Source organism: Oncorhynchus mykiss, chromosome 10 (genome assembly GCF_013265735.2).
Source record: "Oncorhynchus mykiss isolate Arlee chromosome 10, USDA_OmykA_1.1, whole genome shotgun sequence".
NCBI classification, from domain to species: Eukaryota; Metazoa; Chordata; class Actinopteri; order Salmoniformes; family Salmonidae; genus Oncorhynchus; species Oncorhynchus mykiss.
Window position 1 is genome coordinate 82,691,914 of NC_048574.1, and position 26,445 is coordinate 82,718,358.

The window sequence follows — 26,445 nt, forward strand, 5'->3', positions numbered from 1 at the left end:
TAGTATTACATTAGTTATATTAGTAGTATTACATTAGTAATATTAGTAGTATTACATTAGTTATATTAGTAGTATTACATTAGTTATATTAGTAGTATTACATTAGTAGTATTACATTAGTTATATTAGTAGTATTACATTAGTAATATTAGTAGTATTACATTAGTAATATTAGTAGTATTACAGTAGTAATATTAGTACTAGTACATTAGTAATATTAGTAGTATTACATTAGTAATATTAGTAGTATTACATTAGTTATATTAGTAGTATTACATTAGTTATATTAGTAGTATTACATTAGTAGTATTACATTAGTTATATTAGTAGTATTACATTAGTAATATTAGTAGTATTACATTAGTTATATTAGTAGTATTACACCAGTTATAGTAGTATTACACCAGTTACATTAGTTATATTAGTAGTATTACATTAGTTATATTAGTAGTATTACATAGTTATATTACATTAGTAGTATTACACCAGTTATATTAGTAGTATTACACCAGTTATATTCGTAGTATTACACCAGTTATATTCGTAGTATTACACCAGTTATATTAGTAGTATTACACCAGTTATATTAGTAGTATTACACCAGTTATATTAGTAGTATTACACCAGTTATATTAGTAGTATTACACCAGTTATATTAGTAGTATTACACCAGTTATATTAGTAGTATTACACCAGTTACATTAGTAGTATTACACCAGTTATATTAGTAGTATTACACCAGTTATATTAGTAGTATTACACCAGTTACATTAGTAATATTACACCAGTTACATTAGTTATATTAGTAGTATTACACCAGTTACATTAGTAGTATTACATAGTTATATTACATTAGTAGTATTACATGTGTTATATTAGTAGTATTACATTAGTTATATTATTAGTAGTATTACATTAGTAATATTAGTAGTATTACATTAGTTATATTAGTAGTATTACACCAGTTATATTAGTAGTATTACACCAGTTATATTAGTAGTATTACACCAGTTATATTAGTAGTATTACACCAGTTATATTAGTAGTATTACACCAGTTACATTAGTAATATTACACCAGTTACATTAGTTATATTAGTAGTATTACACCAGTTACATTAGTAGTATTACATAGTTATATTACATTAGTAGTATTACATGTGTTATATTAGTAGTATTACATTAGTTATATTATTAGTAGTATTACATTAGTAATATTAGTAGTATTACATTAGTTATATTAGTAGTATTACATTAGTTATATTATTAGTAGTATTACATTAGTAATATTAGTAGTATTACACCAGTTACATTAGTAATATTAGTAGTATTACACCAGTTACATTAGTAGTATTACATAGTTATATTACATTAGTAGTATTACATTAGTTATATTATTAGTAGTATTACATTAGTAATATTATTAGTAGTATTACATTAGTAATATTATTAGTAGTATTACATTAGTAATATTATTAGTAGTATTACATTAGTTATATTATTAGTAGTATTACATTAGTAATATTAGTAGTATTACACCAGTTACATTAGTTATATTAGTAGTATTACATTAGTAATATTAGTAGTATTATATTAGTTATATTAGTAGTATTATATTAGTTATATTAGTAGTATTATATGAGTTATATTAGTAGTATTACCAGGTACTTTAGACCAGAGCCCAATGTTCCCCCTCACCTCTGCCTCGGCAGCAATCAGGTACTTGGACTTCTTCCCTGGTGTACTTCTGATGAGCTCCAACAGACCATCCTCATCCAGGATCTTTGTTCCAAACCCCTCCGCCTGGAGACAGAGGAGAGAGAGGAGAGAGAGGAGAGAGGAGCTATATTGAAAAAAAACTGAGGTCAAAGGGAGAGAACGAGAGAGAGAACGAGAGAGAGAGCGAACGAGAGAGAGAGAACGAGAGAGAGAGAGAACGAGAGAGAGAGAACGAGAGAGAACGAGAGAGAGAGAAAACGAGAGAGAGAGAAAACGAGAGAGAGAGAAAACGAGAGAGAGAGAAAACGAGAGAGAGAAAACGAGAGAGAAAACGAGAGAGAGAAAACGAGAGAGAACGAGAGAGAGAACGAGAGAGAGAACGAGAGAGAGAACGAGAGAGAGAAAACGAGAGAGAAAACGAGAGAGAAAACGAGAGAGAAAACGAGAGAGAAAACGAGAGAGAAAACGAGAGAGAGAAAACGAGAGAGAGAGAAAATGAGAGAAAACGAGAGAGAAAACGAGAGAGAGAACGAGAGAGAGAAAACGAGAGAGAGAGAAAACGAGAGAGAGAAAACGAGAGAGAGAAAACGAGAGAGAGAAAACGAGAGAGAGAAAACGAGAGAGAGAAAACGAGAGAGAGAAAACGAGAGAGAGAACGAGAGAGCGAAAACGAGAACGAGAGAACGAGAGAGAGAGATTGAAAGAGACAGAGAGAAAACGAGAGAGAGATTGAAAGAGACAGAGAGAAAACGAGAGAGAGATTGAAAGAGAGAGAGAAAACGAGAGAGAGATTGAAAGAGACAGAGAGAAAACGAGAGAGAGAGATTGAAAGAGACAGAGAGAAAACGAGAGAGATTGAAAGAGACAGAGAGAAAACGAGAGAGAGAGATTGAAAGAGACAGAGAGAGAACGAGAGAGAGAGATTGAAAGAGACAGAGAGAACGAGAGAGAGATTGAAAGAGACAGAGAGAACGAGAGAGAGAGATTGAAAGAGACAGAGAGAAAACGAGACAGAGATTGAAAGAGACAGAGAGAACGAGAGAGAGAGATTGAAAGAGACAGAGAGAGAACGAGAGAGAGATTGAAAGAGACAGAGAGAACGAGAGAGAGATTGAAAGAGACAGAGAGAACGAGAGAGAGATTGAAAGAGACAGAGAGAACGAGAGAGAGATTGAAAGAGACAGAGAGAACGAGAGAGAGATTGAAAGAGACAGAGAGAGAACGAGAGAGAGATTGAAAGAGAGAGAGAGAACGAGAGAGAGATTGAAAGAGACAGAGAGAAAACGAGAAGGAGAGAACGAGAGAGAGATTGAAAGAGACAGAGAGAGGTGAACCTTTTGTGCACCTTCTCAGTCTTGGCGACTCCTCCATCTCTGCCCATCACCAGGTATGTCGTCCTCTTACTGATGTTACCGGTCACCTTCCCTCCATAGCGCTCTATCAGGGACTTCGCATCCTCGCGTTCCATACTCTCCAACACACCAGAGATCACAAACACACCACCCTCCAGGCAGTTCTCTGCTCCCTGCACACACACAGGTTATACACACACACACACACACAAGTGTTATAGTGGTTACAGTGGGTATGTGTTTAGACCCCCCTGTGGGTATGTGTTTATACCCCCCTGTGGGTATGTGTTTAGATCCCAGTGGGTGTGTTTAGACACCAGTGGGTGTGTGTTTAGACCCCAGTGGGTATGTGTTTATACCCCCCTGTGGGTATGTGTTTATACCCCCCTGTGGGTATGTGTTTATACCCCCCTGTGGGTATGTGTTTATACCCCAGTGGGTATGTGTTTAGACCCCAGTGGGTATGTGTTTAGACCCCAGTGGGTATGTGTTTAGACCCCAGTGGGTATGTGTTTAGACCCCAGTGGGTATGTGTTTAGATCCCAGTGGGTATGTGTTTAGACCCCAGTGGGTATGTGTTTATACCCCAGTGGGTATGTGTTTATACCCCAGTGGGTATGTGTTTAGACCCCAGTGGGTATGTGTTTATACCCCAGTGGGTATGTGTTTATACCCCAGTGGGTATGTGTTTAGACCCCAGTGGGTATGTGTTTAGACCCCAGTGGGTATGTGTTTAGATCCCAGTGGGTATGTGTTTAGACCCCAGTGGGTATGTGTTTAGACCCCAGTGGGTATGTGTTTAGATCCCAGTGGGTATGTGTTTAGACACCAGTGGGTATGTGTTTATACCCCAGTGGGTATGTGTTTATACCCCCCTGTGGGTATGTGTTTATACCCCCCTGTGGGTATCTGTTTATACCCCCCTGTGGGTGTGTGTTTATACCCCCCTGTGGGTGTGTGTTTAGACCCCAGTGGGTATGTGTGTATACCCCCCTGTGGGTGTGTGTTTATACCCCCCTGTGGGTGTGTGTTTATACCCCCCTGTGGGTGTGTGTTTATACCCCCCTGTGGGTGTGTGTTTATACCCCCCTGTGGGTGTGTGTTTATACCCCCCTGTGGGTGTGTGTTTATACCCCCCTGTGGGTGTGTGTTTAGACCCCAGTGGGTATGTGTTTAGACCCCAGTGGGTATGTGTTTATACCCCTGTGGGTATGTGTTTATACCCCCCTGTGGGTATGTGTTTATACCCCCCTGTGGGTATGTGTTTATACCCCCCTGTGGGTGTGTGTTTATACCCCCCTGTGGGTGTGTGTTTATACCCCCCTGTGGGTGTGTGTTTATACCCCCCTGTGGGTGTGTGTTTAGACCCCAGTGGGTGTGTGTTTATACCCCCCTGTGGGTGTGTGTTTATACCCCCCTGCGGGTGTGTGTTTATACCCCCCTGTGGGTGTGTGTTTATACCCCCCTGTGGGTGTGTGTTTATACCCCCCTGTGGGTGTGTGTTTATACCCCCCTGTGGGTGTGTGTTTATACCCCCCTGTGGGTATGTGTTTATACCCCCCTGTGGGTATGTGTTTAGATCCCAGTGGGTATGTGTTTATACCCCCCTGTGGGTATGTGTTTATAGATCCCAGTGGGTATGTGTTTAGATCCCAGTGGGTATGTGTTTATACCCCCCTGTGGGTATGTGTTTATACCCCCCTGTGGGTATGTGTTTATACCCCCCTGTGGGTATGTGTTTAGATCCCAGTGGGTATGTGTTTATACCCCCTGTGGGTATGTGTTTATAGATCCCAGTGGGTGTGTGTTTAGATCCCAGTGGGTATGTGTTTAGATCCCAGTGGGTATGTGTTTATACCCCCCTGTGGGTATGTGTTTATACCCCCCTGTGGGTATGTGTTTAGATCCCAGTGGGTATGTGTTTATACCCCAGTGGGTATGTGTTTAGACCCCAGTGGGTATGGGTTTAGACCCCAGTGGGTATGTGTTTATACCCCCCTGTGGGTATGTGTTTATAGATCCCAGTGGGTGTGTGTTTAGATCCCAGTGGGTATGTGTTTAGATCCCAGTGGGTATGGGTTTAGACCCCAGTGGGTATGGGTTTAGACCCCAGTGGGTATGGGTTTAGATCCCAGGGCTGTGTGTTTGTCTTACAGTGGGTATGTGTTTAGATCCCAGGGCTGTGTGTTTGTCTTACAGTGGGTATGTGTTTAGATCCCAGGACTGTGTGTTTGTCTTACAGTGGTATGTGTTTAGATCCCAGGGCTGTGTGTTTGTCTTACAGTGGGTATGGGTTTAGATCCCAGGGCTGTGTGTTTGTCTTACAGTGGGTATGGGTTTAGATCCCAGGGCTCTGGGTCCGTCTCGGTTCAGGAAACTACGGAAGGCTGAGGAGTTCCCTCGCTTCTTCTCTGATTCCTCTGGACTGGTACTCTGGACACACACACACACGGTTACACAGAGTCACAGTTACACACAGTCACAGTCAGGAAGTCAGTCACACAGTCACAGAGTCACAGTTACACACAGTCACAGTCAGGAAGTCACAGTCACACAGTCACACAGTCACACAGTCAGGAAGTCACAGTCACAGAGTCACTCACAGTCACAGTTTTGGGTTATTTTCTTTAGACGATAACTGTTGATGTAAAACGTTTCACCTCTTTCTTGGGGGAGGTTTTAAGAGTCGTGGGTGTGGTCACCATGGTTACACTTCCTGTTTTGAGCTTGGACTTCCTGTCTGTGCTCGAAGGGGTTAGGAACTCCTTTTTGGGAGAGACGGACGCGTTGATACTCAGATTTGTCTTGCCTCCTCCGTCCTCTTCCTCCTCCCTTTTCTTCATCATGGACAGTTTGGAACTGGTCTTAACAAGAGGGGGGACCTTTTTAGGGGACGGACCGATCACGTCCTGGTTGTGATCCCGCCCATTGGACTGTGATTGGCTGGCAGTGCTGCTGTGGGAGGAGTTAGCGCTGCTTTTGTTGGCTGACATGGCAGACCCCAGATCCTCACCAGAGTATTTACGAGCCTGGATACACACACACACACACACACACACACATATATATAAATATATATAGAGACATGTTGAATCTTTCAGAGAGAGACAGAGAGAGTTTGTAGTGTGTGTGTGTGTGTGTGTGTACTCTTCACCTTTTTGGCGTGTGGTTGTTGGTCCAACATGGCCAGCGTCTTGGCAAACTCCTCGTCCTCGTGGACCTGCCTCTCCAACTCCATGTCCTCGTCCATCTGTAGCTGCTGGGCGATGACCTCATCAGTCAGCGACTCATCAGGGTCCTGAGAGAGCTGGACAAACAACACACAGTGGTCAACAACGACAACCAGTCGACTAGTCAGACTACACCTGGGTCTCATCAACAACAGCTAGTCAGACTACACACTAGACCTGGGTCTCATCAACAACAACTAGTCAGACTACACACTAGACCTGGGCCTCATCAACAACAACTAGTCAGACTACACACTAGACCTGGGTCTCATCAACAACAACTAGTCAGACTACACACTAGACCTGGGCCTCATCAACAACAACTAGTCAACTAGTCAGACTACACACTAGCCCTGGGTACTGAGAAGGCTGGAGGGAGAGTAGAGAGAGAGTTTTCCTCACAGTTTTCCTCTTGGTACTGGCCACCAGTTTCCTGTCCGAGCGCTGCACACTCCCACTGCCAAAGTAGTCCAGGACAGAGGTGGGGGTGCGTTTGGTCTGCGGGGGCGCTGATTTAGGGGTGACGGGGGCTGGAGGAGACTTCTTCATCCCTCCTTTCCCTGTGGCGGGAACAAGGGTGGGTTTCGGGGGGGACCTGTGGATCTCTTTGGTCCTGGGGCGGGCCTTCCTGGTTTGGGCACTCCATTACCCTGGGGCTTAGCCTGGGACTTCTTCAGAGACAGGAAGTTATCGCTGTCTGAATCTACAGAGGGGAGGAGAGAGGGGGGGGGGGGGGGGGGGGGGGGGGGGGGGGGGGGGGGGGGGGGGGGGGGGGGGGGGGGGGGGGGGGGGGGGGGGGGGGGGGGGGGGGGGGGGGGGGGGGGGGGGGGGGGGGGGGGGGGAGAGAGAAAGAGAGAGACAGAAAGAGAGAGACAGAGAGAGAGAAAGAGACAGAGAGAGAGAAAGAGAGAGAGAGAGAGAGAGAGAAAGAGACAGAGAGAGAGAAAGAGAGAGAGACAGAGAGAGAGAAAGAGAGAGAGACAGAGAGACAGAGAGAGAGACAGAGAGAGAGAGAAAGAGAGAGAGAGAGAGAGAGAGAGAGAGAGACAGAGAGAGAGACAGAGGCAGAGAGAGGCAGAGAAACAGGAGGGAAAATAAATAGAGTCTGTCAGGATGATTCATATTCTGATCTGTTACTAGAGTCTGTCAGGATGATTCATATTCTGATCTGTTACTAGAGTCTGTCAGGATGATTCATATTCTGATCTGTTACTAGAGTCTGTCAGGATGATTCATATTCTGATACGTTACTAGAGTCTGTCAGGATGATTCATATTCTGATACGTTACTAGAGTCTGTCAGGATGATTCATATTCTGATCTGTTACTAGAGTCTGTCAGGATGATTCATATTCTGATCTGTTACTAGAGTCTGTCAGGATGATTCATATTCTGATCTGTTACTAGAGTCTGTCAGGATGATTCATATTCTGATCTGTTACTAGAGTCTGTCAGGATGATTCATATTCTGATCTGTTACTAGAGTCTGTCAGGATGATTCATATTCTGATACGTTACTAGAGTCTGTCAGGATGATTCATATTCTGATACGTTACTAGAGTCTGTCAGGATGATTCATATTCTGATCTGTTACTAGAGTCTGTCAGGATGATTCATATTCTGATCTGTTACTAGAGTCTGTCAGGATGATTCATATTCTGATACGTTACTAGAGTCTGTCAGGATGATTCATATTCTGATCTGTTACTAGAGTCTGTCAGGATGATTCATATTCTGATCTGTTACTAGAGTCTGTCAGGATGATTCATATTCTGATACGTTACTAGAGTCTGTCAGGATGATTCATATTCTGATACGTTACTAGAGTCTGTCAGGATGATTCATATTCTGATACGTTACTAGAGTCTGTCAGGATGATTCATATTCTGATACACGTTACTAGAGTCTGTCAGGATGATTCATATTCTCCCGTTTAGTTCTGGTATTCTGCCGTTATTTCCGGTACGTCCCGGTATTCTCCCGTTATGGAGTCTCGTCTGTCTCACCTGTCTCAGAGACGTACTGCACAGGGTCTTTCTTGGCAGGAGGAAGAGGAGCCGGAGGAAGAGGAGGGTTTGGTTTCTGGGCCTTCTGCTTCACTACCTCCTCCTCAGAGTCTACAGGAGGGAGTGGGGGGGAAAGGGAGGGAGGTGGCGAGGGAGGGAGGGAGGGAGGGAGGGGGGGGGGGGGAGAGGGAGGGGGGGGGGGGGGAGAGGGGAGGAGAGAGGGAGGGGGAAAGGGAGAGAGGGAAGTAGGGGGAGAGGGAGGGAGGGAGGTAGGGGGAGAGGGAGGGAGGGAGGGAGGGAGGGAGGGAGGGAGGGAGGGAGGGAGGGAGGGAGGGAGGGAGGGAGGGAGGGAGGGAGGGAGAGAGGGAGAGAGGGGAGGATGTTTGGTGATGACAACAACAAAAATAGCCAAGTGACTAACTTAACCATTACCTTGTGTTGTAGACATGAGACCAGACACAAGCAGCTGGTTAGTGGCTGGAGTGAACAACAGGAAACCCTCCTTAAGACTCGGGAGGAAACCCTCCTTAACCTCGGGAGGAAACCCTCCTTAACCTCGGGAGGAAACCCTCCTTAACCTCGGGAGGAAACCCTCCTTAACTTTAGACTCGACGGACTCTTACAAAGAAGTAATTAGTTTCAGAAACCCCCCTGCAGGATGACCCCCATATTCTAAGATAACAGCCAGAGAAGGTGTTGTTTTTTCCCAGAAACCCCCTGCGGATGACCCCCATATTCTAAGATAACAGCCAGAGAAGGTGTTGTTTTTCCCCAGAAACCCCACTGCAGGATGACCCCCATATTCTAAGATAACAGCCAGAGAAGGTGTTGTTTTTTCCCCCGAAGTCATCATTATTACCTGACTCAATGACCATTAAATGGCCCAGAGGTTCATTCATAATTATTACCTGACACAATGACCATTAAATGGCCCACATAGGGAAAGTCATCATTATTACCTGACTCAATGACCATTAAATGGCCCAGAGAGGAGCAGTCATCATTATTACCTGACTCAATGACCATTAAATGGCCCACAGGTTCAGTCATCATTATTACCTGACTCAATGACCATTAAATGGCCCAGAGGTCCAGTCATCATTATTACCAGCCAGAGGTTCAGTCATCATTATTACCAGTCAGAGGTTCAGTCATCATTATTACCTGACTCAATGACCATTAAAATGGCCCACAGAGGGGCAGTCATCATTATTACCTGACTCAATGACCATTAAATGGCCCAGAGGTCCAGTCATCATTATTACCAGTCAGAGGTTCAGTCATCATTATTACCTGACTCAATGACCATTAAATGGCCCACAGAGGGGCAATCATCATTATTACCAGTCAGAGGTTCAGTCATCATTATTACCAGTCAGAGGTTCAGTCATCATTATTACCAGTCAGAGGGGCAGTCATCATTATTACCTGACTCAATGACCATTAAATGGCCCAGAGGTCCAGTCATCATTATTACCAGCCAGAGGTTCAGTCATCATTATTACCTGACTCAATGACCATTAAATGGCCCAGAGGTTCAGTCATCATTATTACCAGTCAGAGGTCCAGTCATCATTATTACCTGACTCAATGACCACTAAATGGCCAGAGGTCCAGTCATCATTATTACCTGACTCAATGACCATTAAATGGCCAGAGGTCCAGTCATCATTATTACCTGACTCAATGACCATTAAATGGCCAGAGGTCCAGTCATCATTATTACCAGTCAGAGGTTCAGTCATCATTATTACCTGACTCAATGACCATTAAATGGCCCAGAGGGACAGTCATCATTATTACCAGCCAGAAGGGCAGTCATCATTATTACCAGTCAGAGGTTCAGTCATCATTATTACCAGTCAGAGGTCCAGTCATCATTATTACCAGTCAGAGGTCCAGTCATCATTATTACCAGTCAGAGGGACAGTCATCATTATTACCAGTCAGAGGTCCAGTCATCATTATTACCAGTCAGAGGGACAGTCATCATTATTACCAGCCAGAGGTCCAGTCATCATTATTACCAGTCAGAGGTCCAGTCATCATTATTACCAGTCAGAGGTCCAGTCATCATTATTACCAGTCAGAGGTCCAGTCATCATTATTACCAGCCAGAGGTCCAGTCATCATTATTACCAGCCAGAGGTCCAGTCATCATTATTACCAGTCAGAGGGGCAGTCATCATTATTACCAGTCAGAGGTTCAGTCATCATTATTACCAGTCAGAGGTTCAGTCATCATTATTACCAGCCAGAGGGGCAGTTATCATTATTACCAGTCAGAGGTCCAGTCATCATTATTACCAGTCAGAGGTTCAGTCATCATTATTACCAGTCAGAGGGACAGTCATCATTATTACCAGTCAGAGGTTCAGTCATCATTATTACCAGCCAGAGGTCCAGTCATCATTATTACCAGCCAGAGGTCCAGTCATCATTATTACCAGCCAGAGGTCCAGTCATCATTATTACCAGCCAGAGGTCCAGTCATCATTATTACCAGCCAGAGGTCCAGTCATCATTATTACCAGTCAGAGGTCCAGTCATCATTATTACCAGCCAGAGGGACAGTCATCATTATTACCAGCCAGAGGTCCAGTCATCATTATTACCAGCCAGAGGTCCAGTCATCATTATTACCAGCCAGAGGTCCAGTCATCATTATTACCTGTCAGAGGTTCAGTCATCATTATTACCAGTCAGAGGTCCAGTCATCATTATTACCTGTCAGAGGTTCAGTCATCATTATTACCAGTCAGAGGTCCAGTCATCATTTTTACCAGCCAGAGGTCCAGTCATCATTATTACCAGCCAGAGGTCCAGTCATCATTATTACCAGTCAGAGGTCCAGTCATCATTATTACCAGTCAGAGGTTCAGTCATCATTATTACCAGCCAGAGGGGCAGTCATCATTATTACCAGTCAGAGGTTCAGTCATCATTATTACCAGTCAGAGGGGCAGTCATCATTATTACCAGTCAGAGGGGCAGTCATCATTATTACCAGTCAGAGGTTCAGTCATCATTATTACCAGTCAGAGGTCCAGTCATCATTATTACCAGCCAGAGGTCCAGTCATCATTATTACCAGTCAGAGGTTCAGTCATCATTATTACCAGCCAGAGGTCCAGTCATCATTATTACCAGCCAGAGGGGCAGTCATCATTATTACCAGTCAGAGGTTCAGTCATCATTATTACCAGCCAGAGGGGCAGTCATCATTATTACCAGCCAGAGGGGCAGTCATCATTATTACCAGTCAGAGGTTCAGTCATCATTATTACCAGTCAGAGGTCCAGTCATCATTATTACCAGTCAGAGGTCCAGTCATCATTATTACCAGCCAGAGGTCCAGTCATCATTATTACCAGTCAGAGGTCCAGTCATCATTATTACCAGTCAGAGGTCCAGTCATCATTATTACCAGTCAGAGGTTCAGTCATCATTATTACCAGTCAGAGGTTCAGTCATCATTATTACCAGTCAGAGGTTCAGTCATCATTATTACCAGTCAGAGGGACAGTCATCATTATTACCAGTCAGAGGTCCAGTCATCATTATTACCAGCCAGAGGTCCAGTCATCATTATTACCAGTCAGAGGTTCAGTCATCATTATTACCAGTCAGAGGTTCAGTCATCATTATTACCAGTCAGAGGTTCAGTCATCATTATTACCAGTCAGAGGTTCAGTCATCATTATTACCAGTTAGAGGTTCAGTCATCATTATTACCAGTCAGAGGTCCAGTCGTCGTTATTACCAGTCAGAGGTTCAGTCATCATTATTACCAGTCAGAGGGGCAGTCATCATTATTACCAGTCAGAGGTTCAGTCATCATTATTACCAGTCAGAGGGGCAGTCATCATTATTACCAGTCAGAGGGGCAGTCATCATTATTACCTGACTCAATGACCATTAAATGGCCCAGAGGTCCAGTCATCATTATTACCAGCCAGAGGTTCAGTCATCATTATTACCAGTCAGAGGTCCAGTCATCATTATTACCAGTCAGAGGTTCAGTCATCATTATTACCAGTCAGAGGTCCAGTCATCATTATTACCAGCCAGAGGTTCAGTCATCATTATTACCAGTCAGAGGGGCAGTCATCATTATTACCAGTCAGAGGTTGAGTCATCATTATTACCAGTCAGAGGTTCAGTCATCATTATTACCAGTCAGAGGTTCAGTCATCATTATTACCAGTCAGAGGTTCAGTCATCATTATTACCAGTCAGAGGTTCAGTCATCATTATTACCAGTCAGAGGTTCAGTCATCATTATTACCAGTCAGAGGTTCAGTCATCATTATTACCAGTCAGAGGTTCAGTCATCATTATTACCAGTCAGAGGTTCAGTCATCATTATTACCAGTCAGAGGTTCAGTCATCATTATTACCAGTCAGAGGTTCAGTCATCATTATTACCAGTCAGAGGTTCAGTCATCATTATTACCAGTCAGAGGTTCAGTCATCATTATTACCAGCCAGAGGGGCAGTCATCATTATTACCAGTCAGAGGTTCAGTCATCATTATTACCAGCCAGAGGTCCAGTCATCATTATTACCAGCCAGAGGTCCAGTCATCATTATTACCAGTCAGGGGGGCAGTCATCATTATTACCAGCCAGAGGTTCAGTCATCATTATTACCAGTCAGAGGTCCAGTCATCATTATTACCAGCCAGAGGTTCAGTCATCATTATTACCAGTCAGAGGTTCAGTCATCATTATTACCAGCCAGAGGTTCAGTCATCATTATTACCAGTCAGAGGTTCAGTCATCATTATTACCAGTCAGAGGGGCAGTCATCATTATTACCAGTCAGGGGTTCAGTCATCATTATTACCAGTCAGAGGGGCAGTCATCATTATTACCAGCCAGAGGTTCAGTCATCATTATTACCAGCCAGAGGGGCAGTCATCATTATTACCAGTCAGAGGGGCAGTCATCATTATTACCAGTCAGAGGTTCAGTCATCATTATTACCAGTCAGAGGTTCAGTCATCATTATTACCAGCCAGAGGGGCAGTCATCATTATTACCAGCCAGAGGGGCAGTCATCATTATTACCAGTCAGAGGTTCAGTCATCATTATTACCAGTCAGAGGTCCAGGCATCATTATTACCAGCCAGAGGTTCAGTCATCATTATTACCAGCCAGAGGTTCAGTCATCATTATTACCAGCCAGAGGGGCAGTCATCATTATTACCAGTCAGAGGTTCAGTCATCATTATTACCAGTCAGAGGTTCAGTCATCATTATTACCAGTCAGAGGTTCAGTCATCATTATTACCAGCCAGAGGTTCAGTCATCATTATTACCAGTCAGAGGTCCAGTCATCATTATTACCAGCCAGAGGGGCAGTCATCATTATTACCAGTCAGAGGTTCAGTCATCATTATTACCAGCCAGAGGGGCAGTCATCATTATTACCAGTCAGAGGTTCAGTCATCATTATTACCAGCCAGAGGTTCAGTCATCATTATTACCAGCCAGAGGGGCAGTCATCATTATTACCAGTCAGAGGTCCAGTCATCATTATTACCAGTCAGAGGGGCAGTCATCATTATTACCAGTCAGAGGTTCAGTCATCATTATTACCAGTCAGAGGTCCAGTCATCATTATTACCAGTCAGAGGTCCAGTCATCATTATTACCAGCCAGAGGTCCAGTCATCATTATTACCAGTCAGAGGTTCAGTCATCATTATTACCAGTCAGAGGTTCAGTCATCATTATTACCAGCCAGAGGTTCAGTCATCATTATTACCAGTCAGAGGTTCAGTCATCATTATTACCAGTCAGAGGTTCAGTCATCATTATTACCAGTCAGAGGTTCAGTCATCATTATTACCAGTCAGAGGGGCAGTCATCATTATTACCAGTCAGAGGTTCAGTCATCATTATTACCAGTCAGAGGTTCAGTCATCATTATTACCAGTCAGAGGTTCAGTCATCATTATTACCAGTCAGAGGTCCAGTCATCATTATTACCAGTCAGAGGGGCAGTTATCATTATTACCAGCCAGAGGTTCAGTCATCATTATTACCAGTCAGAGGTCCAGTCATCATTATTACCAGCCAGAGGTCCAGTCATCATTATTACCAGCCAGAGGTCCAGTCATCATTATTACCAGTCAGAGGTCCAGTCATCATTATTACCAGTCAGAGGTTCAGTCATCATTATTACCAGTCAGAGGTCCAGTCATCATTATTACCAGTCAGAGGTTCAGTCATCATTATTACCAGCCAGAGGTCCAGTCATCATTATTACCAGTCAGAGGTCCAGTCATCATTATTACCAGTCAGAGGTCCAGTCATCATTATTACCAGTCAGAGGTCCAGTCATCATTATTACCAGTCAGAGGGGCAGTCATCATTATTACCTGTCAGAGGTTCAGTCATCATTATTACCAGCCAGAGGTTCAGTCATCATTATTACCAGTCAGGGGGGCAGTCATCATTATTACCAGTCAGAGGGGCAGTCATCATTATTACCAGTCAGGGGGGCAGTCATCATTATTACCAGTCAGGGGGGCAGTCGTCATTATTACCAGTCAGGGGGGCAGTCATCATTATTACCAGCCAGAGGTTCAGTCATCATTATTACCAGTCAGGGGGGCAGTCATCATTATTACCAGCCAGAGGTTCAGTCATCATTATTACCAGTCAGAGGTCCAGTCATCATTATTACCAGCCAGAGGTTCAGTCATCATTATTACCAGTCAGAGGTTCAGTCATCATTATTACCAGCCAGAGGTTCAGTCGTCATTATTACCAGTCAGGGGGGCAGTCATCATTATTACCAGCCAGAGGTTCAGTCATCATTATTACCAGTCAGAGGTCCAGTCATCATTATTACCAGCCAGAGGTTCAGTCATCATTATTACCAGTCAGAGGTTCAGTCATCATTATTACCAGTCAGAGGTCCAGACATCATTATTACCAGCCAGAGGTTCAGTCATCATTATTACCAGCCAGAGGGGCAGTCATCATTATTACCAGTCAGAGGGGCAGTCATCATTATTACCAGTCAGAGGGGCAGTCATCATTATTACCAGTCAGAGGTTCAGTCATCATTATTACCAGTCAGAGGTCCAGTCATCATTATTACCAGCCAGAGGTCCAGTCATCATTATTACCAGCCAGAGGGGCAGTCATCATTATTACCAGTCAGAGGGGCAGTCATCATTATTACCAGTCAGAGGTCCAGTCATCATTATTACCAGTCAGAGGTCCAGTCATCATTATTACCAGCCAGAGGTTCAGTCATCAGTATTACCAGTCAGAGGTCCAGTCATCATTATTACCAGCCAGAGGTTCAGTCGTCATTATTACCAGTCAGAGGTTCAGTCATCATTATTACCAGTCAGAGGTCCAGTCATCATTATTACCAGCCAGAGGTTCAGTCATCATTATTACCAGTCAGAGGGGCAGTCATCATTATTACCAGTCAGAGGTTCAGTCATCATTATTACCAGTCAGAGGTCCAGTCATCATTATTACCAGTCAGAGGTTCAGTCATCATTATTACCAGTCAGAGGTTCAGTCATCATTATTACCAGTCAGAGGTTCAGTCATCATTATTACCAGTCAGAGGTCCAGGCATCATTATTACCAGCCAGAGGTTCAGTCATCATTATTACCAGTCAGAGGTCCAGTCATCATTATTACCAGTCAGAGGTTCAGTCATCATTATTACCAGTCAGAGGTCCAGTCATCATTATTACCAGTCAGAGGTCCAGTCATCATTATTACCAGTCAGAGGTCCAGTCATCATTATTACCAGTCAGAGGTTCAGTTATCATTATTACCAGTCAGAGGTTCAGTCATCATTATTACCAGTCAGAGGTCCAGTCATCATTATTACCAGTCAGAGGTTCAGTCATCATTATTACCAGTCAGAGGTTCAGTCATCATTATTACCAGTCAGAGGTCCAGTCATCATTATTACCAGCCAGAGGTCCAGTCATCATTATTACCAGTCAGAGGTCCAGTCATCATTATTACCAGCCAGAGGTCCAGTCATCATTATTACCAGTCAGAGGTCCAGTCATCATTATTACCAGTCAGAGGTTCAGTCATCATTATTACCAGTCAGAGGGGCAGTCATCATTATTACCAGTCAGAGGTTCAGTCATCATTATTACCAGTCAGAGGTCCAGTCATCATTATTACCAGTCAGAGGTCCAGTCATCATTATTACCAGTCAGAGGGGCAGTCATCATTATTACCAGTCAGAGGTCCAGTCATCATTATTACCAGTCAGAGGTTCAGTCATCATTATTACCAGTCAGAGGGGCAGTCATCATTATTACCAGTCAGAGGTTCAGTCATCATTATTACCAGTCAGAGGTCCAGTCATCATTATTACCAGTCAGAGGTCCAGTCATCATTATTACCAGTCAGAGGGGCAGTCATCATTATTACCAGTCAGAGGTCCAGTCATCATTATTACCAGTCAGAGGTTCAGTCATCATTATTACCAGTCAGAGGTTCAGTCATCATTATTACCAGCCAGAGGTTCAGTCATCATTATTACCAGCCAGAGGGGCAGTCATCATTATTACCAGTCAGAGGTTCAGTCATCATTATTACCAGTCAGAGGTTCAGTCATCATTATTACCAGTCAGAGGTTCAGTCATCATTATTACCAGTCAGAGGTTCAGTCATCATTATTACCAGTCAGAGGTCCAGTCATCATTATTACCAGCCAGAGGTTCAGTCATCATTATTACCAGTCAGAGGTTCAGTCATCATTATTACCAGTCAGAGGTCCAGTCATCATTATTACCAGTCAGAGGTTCAGTCATCATTATTACCAGTCAGAGGTTCAGTCATCATTATTACCAGTCAGAGGGGCAGTCATCATTATTACCAGTCAGAGGTCCAGTCATCATTATTACCAGTCAGAGGTCCAGTCATCATTATTACCAGCCAGAGGTCCAGTCATCATTATTACCAGTCAGAGGTCCAGTCATCATTATTACCAGTCAGAGGTCCAGTCATCATTATTACCAGTCAGAGGTCCAGTCATCATTATTACCAGTCAGAGGTCCAGTCATCATTATTACCTGACTCAATGACAGCACGCCTCTTTCTCTTTTTATCATTGTCCTTCTTCTTCTTCTTCTCCACCTTGGGGCTGGTGATCTGGAACACATCATCATCATCATCCTCCTCCTCACCACCATCATTATTATCATCATCAGCTTCCTCACCACCATCATCATCATCCTCACCACCATCATCATCATCATCATCCTCACCACCATCATCATCATCCTCACCACCATCATCATCATCATCCTCACCACCATCATCATCATCATCCTCACCACCATCATCATCATCATCCTCACCACCATCATCATCATCATCATCCTCACCACCATCATCATCATCATCCTCACCACCATCATCATCATCCTCACCACCATCATCATCATCCTCACCACCATCATCATCATCCTCACCACCATCATCATCATCCTCACCACCATCATCATCATCCTCACCACCATCATCATTCTCCTCACCATCTTCCACATCATCACCACCATCATCATCATCCTCACCACCATCATCATCATCCTCACCACCATCATCATTCTCCTCACCATCTTCCACATCATCACCACCATCACCATCTTCCACATCATCACCATCGTCCTCATCATCACCACCATCACCATCTTCATCATCATCATCCTGTTCACCACCACGGTCATTATAATCATAGTCGTGAGCTTAGCAGTGTGGTTGGGGTTAAGAAATTGTAGAAATTGGCGGGATATAGCACTTTGTGGCTATGGAAGCTAGCGCCGACCAGTTCACTGACTAGAGACTCTGGTTTATATTAATACCTTGGTGGTCGACCAGTTCACTGACTAGAGACTCTGGTTTATATTAATAAATACCTTGGTGGTCGACCAGTTCACTGACTAGAGACTCTGGTTTATATTAATACCTTGGTGGTCGACCAGTTCACTGACTAGAGACTCTGGTTTATAATAATACCTTGGTGGTCGACCAGTTCACTGACTAGAGACTCTGGTTTATAATAAATACCTTGGTGGTCGACCAGTTCACTGACTAGAGACTCTGGTTTATAATAATACCTTGGTGGTCGACCAGTTCACTGACTAGAGACTCTGGTTTATATTAATAAATACCTTGGTGGTCGACCAGTTCACTGACTAGAGACTCTGGTTTATAATAATACCTTGGTGGTCGACCAGTTCACTGACTAGAGACTCTGGTTTATAATAATACCTTGGTGGTCGACCAGTTCACTGACTAGAGACTCTGGTTTATAATAATACCTTGGTGGTCGACCAGTTCACTGACTAGAGACTCTGGTTTATAATAATACCTTGGTGGTCGACCAGTTCACTGACTAGAGACTCTGGTTTATAATAATACCTTGGTGGTCGACCAGTTCACTGACTAGAGACTCTGGTTTATATTAATAAATACCTTGGTGGTCGACCAGTTCACTGACTAGAGACTCTGGTTTATAATAATACCTTGGTGGTCGACCAGTTCACTGACTAGAGACTCTGGTTTATAATAATACCTTGGTGGTCGACCAGTTCACTGACTAGAGACTCTGGTTTATATTAATACCTTGGTGGTAGACCAGTTCACTGACTAGAGACTCTGGTTTATAATAATACCTTGGTGGTCGACCAGTTCACTGACTAGAGACTCTGGTTTATAATAATACCTTGGTGGTCGACCAGTTCACTGACTAGAGACTCTGGTTTATAATAATACCTTGGTGGTCGACCAGTTCACTGACTAGAGACTCTGGTTTATAATAATACCTTGGTGGTCGACCAGTTCACTGACTAGAGACTCTGGTTTATAATAATACCTTGGTGGTCGACCAGTTCACTGACTAGAGACTCTGGTTTATAATAATACCTTGGTGGTCGACCAGTTCACTGACTAGAGACTCTGGTTTATAATAATACCTTGGTGGTCGACCAGTTCACTGACTAGAGACTCTGGTTTATAATAATACCTTGGTGGTCGACCAGTTCACTGACTAGAGACTCTGGTTTATATTAATACCTTGGTGGTCGACCAGTTCACTGACTAGAGACTCTGGTTTATAATAATACCTTGGTGGTCGACCAGTTCACTGACTAGAGACTCTGGTTTATAATAAATACCTTGGTGGTCGACCAGTTCACTGACTAGAGACTCTGGTTTATATTAATACCTTGGTGGTCGACCAGTTCACTGACTAGAGACTCTGGTTTATAATAATACCTTGGTGGTCGACCAGTTCACTGACTAGAGACTCTGGTTTATAATAATACCTTGGTGGTCGACCAGTTCACTGACTAGAGACTCTGGTTTATAATAATACCTTGGTGGTCGACCAGTTCACTGACTAGAGACTCTGGTTTATAATAAATACCTTGGTGGTCGACCAGTTCACTGACTAGAGACTCTGGTTTATATTAATACCTTGGTGGTCGACCAGTTCACTGACTAGAGACTCTGGTTTATAATAATACCTTGGTGGTCGACCAGTTCACTGACTAGAGACTCTGGTTTATATTAATACCTTGGTGGTCGACCAGTTCACTGACTAGAGACTCTGGTTTATATTAATACCTTGGTGGTCGACCAGTTCACTGACTAGAGACTCTGGTTTATATTAATACCTTGGTGGTCGACCAGTTCACTGACTAGAGACTCTGGTTTATATTAATACCTTGGTGGTCGACCAGTTCACTGACTAGAGACTCTGGTTTATAATAAATACCTTGGTGGTCGACCAGTTCACTGACTAGAGACTCTGGTTTATATTAATACCTCGGTGGTCGACCAGTTCACTGACTAGAGACTCTGGTTTATATTAATACCTTGGTGGTCGACCAGTTCACTGACTAGAGACTCTGGTTTATATTAATACCTTGGTGGTCGACCAGTTCACTGACTAGAGACTCTGGTTTATAATAAATACCTTGGTGGTCGACCAGTTCACTGACTAGAGACTCTGGTTTATATTAATACCTTGGTGGTCGACCAGTTCACTGACTAGAGACTCTGGTTTATATTAATACCTTGGTGGTCGACCAGTTCACTGACTAGAGACTCTGGTTTATAATAAATACCTTGGTGGTCGACCAGTTCACTGACTAGAGACTCTGGTTTATATTAATACCTTGGTGGTCGACCAGTTCACTGACTAGAGACTCTGGTTTATATTAATACCTTGGTGGTCGACCAGTTCACTGACTAGAGACTCTGGTTTATAATAATACCTTGGTGGTCGACCAGTTCACTGACTAGAGACTCTGGTTTATATTAATACCTTGGTGGTCGACCAGTTCACTGACTAGAGACTCTGGTTTATATTAATACCTTGGTGGTCGACCAGTTCACTGACTAGAGACTCTGGTTTATAATAAATACCTTGGTGGTCGACCAGTTCACTGACTAGAGACTCTGGTTTATAATAATACCTTGGTGGTCGACCAGTTCACTGACTAGAGACTCTGGTTTATAATAATACCTTGGTGGTCGACCAGTTCACTGACTAGAGACTCTGGTTTATAATAATAAATACCTTGGTGGTCGACCAGTTCACTGACTAGAGACTCTGGTTTATATTAATACCTTGGTGGTCGACCAGTTCACTGACTAGAGACTCTGGTTTATAATAAATACCTTGGTGGTCGACCAGTTCACTGACTAGAGACTCTGGTTTATATTAATATCTTGGTGGTCGACCAGTTCACTGACTAGAGACTCTGGTTTATATTAATACCTTGGTGGTCGACCAGTTCACTGACTAGAGACTCTGGTTTATATTAATACCTTGGTGGTCGACCAGTTCACTGACTAGAGACTCTGGTTTATAATAATACCTTGGTGGTCGACCAGTTCACTGACTAGAGACTCTGGTTTATATTAATACCTTGGTGGTCGACCAGTTCACTGACTAGAGACTCTGGTTTATATTAATAAATACCTTGGTGGTCGACCAGTTCACTGACTAGAGACTCTGGTTTATATTAATACCTTGGTGGTCGACCAGTTCACTGACTAGAGACTCTGGTTTATAATAATACCTTGGTGGTCGACCAGTTCACTGACTAGAGACTCTGGTTTATATTAATACCTTGGTGGTCGACCAGTTCACTGACTAGAGACTCTGGTTTATAATAAATACCTTGGTGGTCGACCAGTTCACTGACTAGAGACTCTGGTTTATAATAATACCTTGGTGGTCGACCAGTTCTCTGACTAGAGACTCTGGTTTATAATAATACCTTGGTGGTAGACCAGTTCACTGACTAGAGACTCTGGTTTATATTAATACCTTGGTGGTCGACCAGTTCACTGACTAGAGACTCTGGTTTATAATAATACCTTGGTGGTCGACCAGTTCACTGACTAGAGACTCTGGTTTATAATAATACCTTGGTGGTAGACCAGTTCACTGACTAGAGACTCTGGTTTATAATAATACCTTGGTGGTAGACCAGTTCACTGACTAGAGACTCTGGTTTATAATAATACCTTGGTGGTCGACCAGTTCACTGACTAGAGACTCTGGTTTATATTAATACCTTGGTGGTCGACCAGTTCACTGACTAGAGACTCTGGTTTATAATAATACCTTGGTGGTCGACCAGTTCACTGACTAGAGACTCTGGTTTATATTAATACCTTGGTGGTCGACCAGTTCTCTGACTAGAGACTCTGGTTTATATTAATACCTTGGTGGTCGACCAGTTCACTGACTAGAGACTCTGGTTTATATTAATACCTTGGTGGTAGACCAGTTCACTGACTAGAGACTCTGGTTTATATTAATACCTTGGTGGTCGACCAGTTCACTGACTAGAGACTCTGGTTTATAATAATACCTTGGTGGTCGACCAGTTCACTGACTAGAGACTCTGGTTTATAATAATACCTTGGTGGTAGACCAGTTCACTGACTAGAGACTCTGGTTTATATTAATACCTTGGTGGTCGACCAGTTCACTGACTAGAGACTCTGGTTTATAATAATACCTTGGTGGTCGACCAGTTCACTGACTAGAGACTCTGGTTTATAATAATACCTTGGTGGTCGACCAGTTCACTGACTAGAGACTCTGGTTTATATTAATACCTTGGTGGTCGACCAGTTCACTGACTAGAGACTCTGGTTTATAATAAATACCTTGGTGGTCGACCAGTTCACTGACTAGAGACTCTGGTTTATAATAATACCTTGGTGGTCGACCAGTTCACTGACTAGAGACTCTGGTTTATATTAATAAATACCTTGGTGGTCGACCAGTTCACTGACTAGAGACTCTGGTTTATAATAATATATACCTTGGTGGTAGACCAGTTCACTGACTAGAGACTCTGGTTTATATTAATACCTTGGTGGTCGACCAGTTCACTGACTAGAGACTCTGGTTTATAATAAATACCTTGGTGGTCGACCAGTTCACTGACTAGAGACTCTGGTTTATAATAATACCTTGGTGGTCGACCAGTTCACTGACTAGAGACTCTGGTTTATATTAATACCTTGGTGGTCGACCAGTTCACTGACTAGAGACTCTGGTTTATATTAATAAATACCTTGGTGGTCGACCAGTTCACTGACTAGAGACTCTGGTTTATATTAATACCTTGGTGGTAGACCAGTTCACTGACTAGAGACTCTGGTTTATATTAATACCTTGGTGGTCGACCAGTTCACTGACTAGAGACTCTGGTTCATATTAATACCTTGGTGGTCGACCAGTTCACTGACTAGAGACTCTGGTTTATATTAATACCTTGGTGGTCGACCAGTTCACTGACTAGAGACTCTGGTTTATAATAATAAATACCTTGGTGGTCGACCAGTTCACTGACTAGAGACTCTGGTTTATATTAATAAATACCTTGGTGGTCGACCAGTTCACTGACTAGAGACTCTGGTTTATATTAATACCTTGGTGGTCGACCAGTTCACTGACTAGAGACTCTGGTTTATAATAATACCTTGGTGGTAGACCAGTTCACTGACTAGAGACTCTGGTTTATAATAATACCTTGGTGGTCGACCAGTTCACTGACTAGAGACTCTGGTTTATAATAATACCTTGGTGGTCGACCAGTTCACTGACTAGAGACTCTGGTTTATATTAATACCTTGGTGGTAGACCAGTTCACTGACTAGAGACTCTGGTTTATATTAATACCTTGGTGGTTGACCAGTTCACTGACTAGAGACTCTGGTTTATATTAATACCTTGGTGACAGGTTTCTTCTTCTTCACTTCTTCGTCTGTTGAGACGGATTGCTTCTTCTTCTTCTTCGTGGATTCCTTCTCTGTGTTCAGGGTTCCATCCTGAGATGGTTTCTGTGCTGTGGGTTTGCTTGATACAAAGAACCGCCTGATGTCCTTAGAATGGAAGGGGGGAGGGAGAGGAGAGAGTAAATGAGTCCACTGAGCCTAATTGACACCCTATTCCCTATATAATGCACTACAGGGCTCTGGTTAAAAGTAAATAGTGCACTGTATAGGAATACGGTGTAATTTGGGATCTATCCTAGACGTTAAATGACAGTTGATTTGAAGACATGCATTGCTACGTCACACATGAGCGAAATGTTGCGTGGACAGATAGATACAGTATCTAGTTCTGGTACAATCACATACTTTATATTTAAACTTTATTTAACTAGGCAAATCAGTTAATTAACGGCCTACCCCGGACTACGGTGGGCAAAAACTGCGCGACCCTATGGGACTCCCAATCACGGCCGGATGTGATGCGGCCTGGATTCGAACCAGGGACTGCAGTTGCCTAAGAGAGCTGCGCCATTTCGGGAGCCCAATTTAGCTGCATGAGTTGCTGTAGTTCTAGTACCATCGCATATTTATCTTTATGATCTGCTCATGTAAAAATGACACTTGGTGCCATCATTTTGTTGTCAGTATTGACAAGACGACTGTCGCTTTGCTGTTTGCCATGTAAACAACTGACTTGCAAAGATAGTCAGCTTCATGCATTGTTTTCATTAGCATGATAGCTAGTGAGTTAGCTAGAAATCCTACTGAAACAACCAAATAGGGCAACTACGGGTTGGGATCTAGTTGGCTTAACTACCTTACTCGGTACATTCGTGCGTCCTCTAAAACAGTAACATGCGTCCTAACGTTAGCTGACATGCGTTTCTATGCAATACTGAATCACTTGTGTTGTTGCTGTTGTCAGGGAATGAGTTGTTGATTTGGACCTACGATGCATAGACGCCGTGACTTACCATAATCCACGACAAAAATAAATGAGTTTTTCTTATTGATCGTGATGAGACTTGTTTACACGAGCAGCTCCTTTAAAAAAAAATAACAAATCCTCCTTGGCGCGAAGTGTGATCAGAGCGGAAGAGGAAGTGGAAGAGGGAGGCCCATGTCGGGGGAAAACGTGTCTCCCTCCAGCAGGTGGCGTTTTAGTCGTTGTTTCACCCATCAGGCATCAAGTCGTTTTTAATGTGTGGACGTCAATAAGAGTGTCGAATTTAATCAACAACAACAGACAAAATGGTTGATTTGTTACGTGACGTTTCTTTTTTTAATTATATAATGTAAGTTTAAGTTGTTACGAATGTACCGGTATAAGTAGGACACGTTTACATCCCGGCAACTTTGAGAATAAACACTTTATATATCGGAGATGTTTATTCATTTTATTTCACCTTTATGTAACCAGGTAGGCCAGTTGAGAACAAGTTCTCATTTACAACTGCGACCCAGACCAAGATAAAGCACAGCAGTGCGACACATCTACCGGAGATGTTTATGCATATCTCTAGCAGGAGGCTACTAGTAGCATAGGATCTCTCCACATGTTCATCTGAGACACTCTGATCGTATGTTTTATATTGATCCAGGTGATATGGGACCCTGATTTAACGTTCATTGTTCATGTGTTTATCTTTCACGGAATATTCTTTATCCATAAAATGAAGAGAACAAACCCCTTGCTTCACATTCTCTCTTAAATAATTTAAATATTATTTAGAAATGATCAGTAAATGTAAAAACAAAATAGCCATCCACACCGTAAAAGTATTTAACAAATTGAAAATTATTCTTGATGTTAGGTTTATGTACTCTTGTTTGTATATATATATATATTTTTTTTTTAATTGTTGTGTTCATAATTAATATATATATATTTAAATCGCATCTCTCCACATTGAAAACAGGCGGTTTCGTGTATTCATTACGCCGATTCTGTTGCATAAAGTTGATTAAACGGAAGCAAACGGAACGAAACGGGGAGGAACCCACCCTGCATTTGTCCAATAGAAAACTCTCGTTCTGATCCGTTTGCTTCCGTTTGGTTCTTTTAAAGGGAAAACGGTGCAAATCAAATTTGATTGGTCACATACACACATATTTATCAGATGTTATTGCGGGTGTAGTGGAATGCTTGGTTCTTAAAGTGTTTTCGTAATGAATACGACCCGGAAGCTACGCCTCAATGTGTTTCATTGATGAGGACACAGCCAGCACAGTTTATAAAGACGAGAATTCGTATTCTAGCTCAGGTAAACTGCTCCAAAACTTTATTTAATTCATATGGCCTTTTTACAACGTTTGCACGCGTGTCTACAGACCCCTTTTGACGCAGGTACAAAGCTGTGTGTTAAGATAATTTTTTCTTCAAAATATTTTTCGATTTTGTATTTTATGTAATAACGAGGGAAGTCTATGTTAGCTGTGTAAATGTTGTATGTACGAATGTGAACGGTCCGAACGACTCAGACGTTGACAACTATAGACAGACCTGCAGTTTGAAGACCTGCCACCACTCTCACCTCTTTCCCACGACCAGGAAAGGACCGTGACGACCAGAGATATCCTATTACCCAGAAACACACACGTACCTACCAGTCCCTGTTCTAAGGTGACACTGAGACTTGAACACTGATGGGATCCTTGTATTGTTTTCACAGGATTCTTACTTTTGGTCAGCTTTCGAAAACACTTTGCAGATCTTTCTGACACACGACTAATATCCAAACGCTCTGTAACATTGCAGCCCTCTGAACAGACCAATTTTTTTTTACAGCTTCAGACTTTAGTTCCTGTAATATCCTGAGCTTTTCT

General features: G+C 42.8%; 1 protein-coding gene across 1 annotated transcript in view; it reads right to left on the reverse strand.

Annotated features, from left to right (window-relative positions):
• LOC110515655 (replication factor C subunit 1) overlaps window positions 1–6,925 on the reverse strand; it is a 71,269-nt gene extending 64,344 nt beyond the window's left edge. The window contains exons 1-6 of the mRNA XM_036934227.1: window positions 6,703–6,925; window positions 6,225–6,377; window positions 5,731–6,099; window positions 5,396–5,503; window positions 3,064–3,243; window positions 1,698–1,802 (exon numbers count right to left, since the gene is read on the reverse strand). Of these exons, the coding sequence (XP_036790122.1) occupies window positions 1,698–1,802; window positions 3,064–3,243; window positions 5,396–5,503; window positions 5,731–6,099; window positions 6,225–6,377; window positions 6,703–6,849 (1,062 nt within the window). The 5' untranslated portion in view covers window positions 6,850–6,925. The remainder of the gene's footprint in view (window positions 1–1,697; window positions 1,803–3,063; window positions 3,244–5,395; window positions 5,504–5,730; window positions 6,100–6,224; window positions 6,378–6,702) is intronic.
• Between the last annotated feature and the right edge of the window lie 19,520 nt (window positions 6,926–26,445).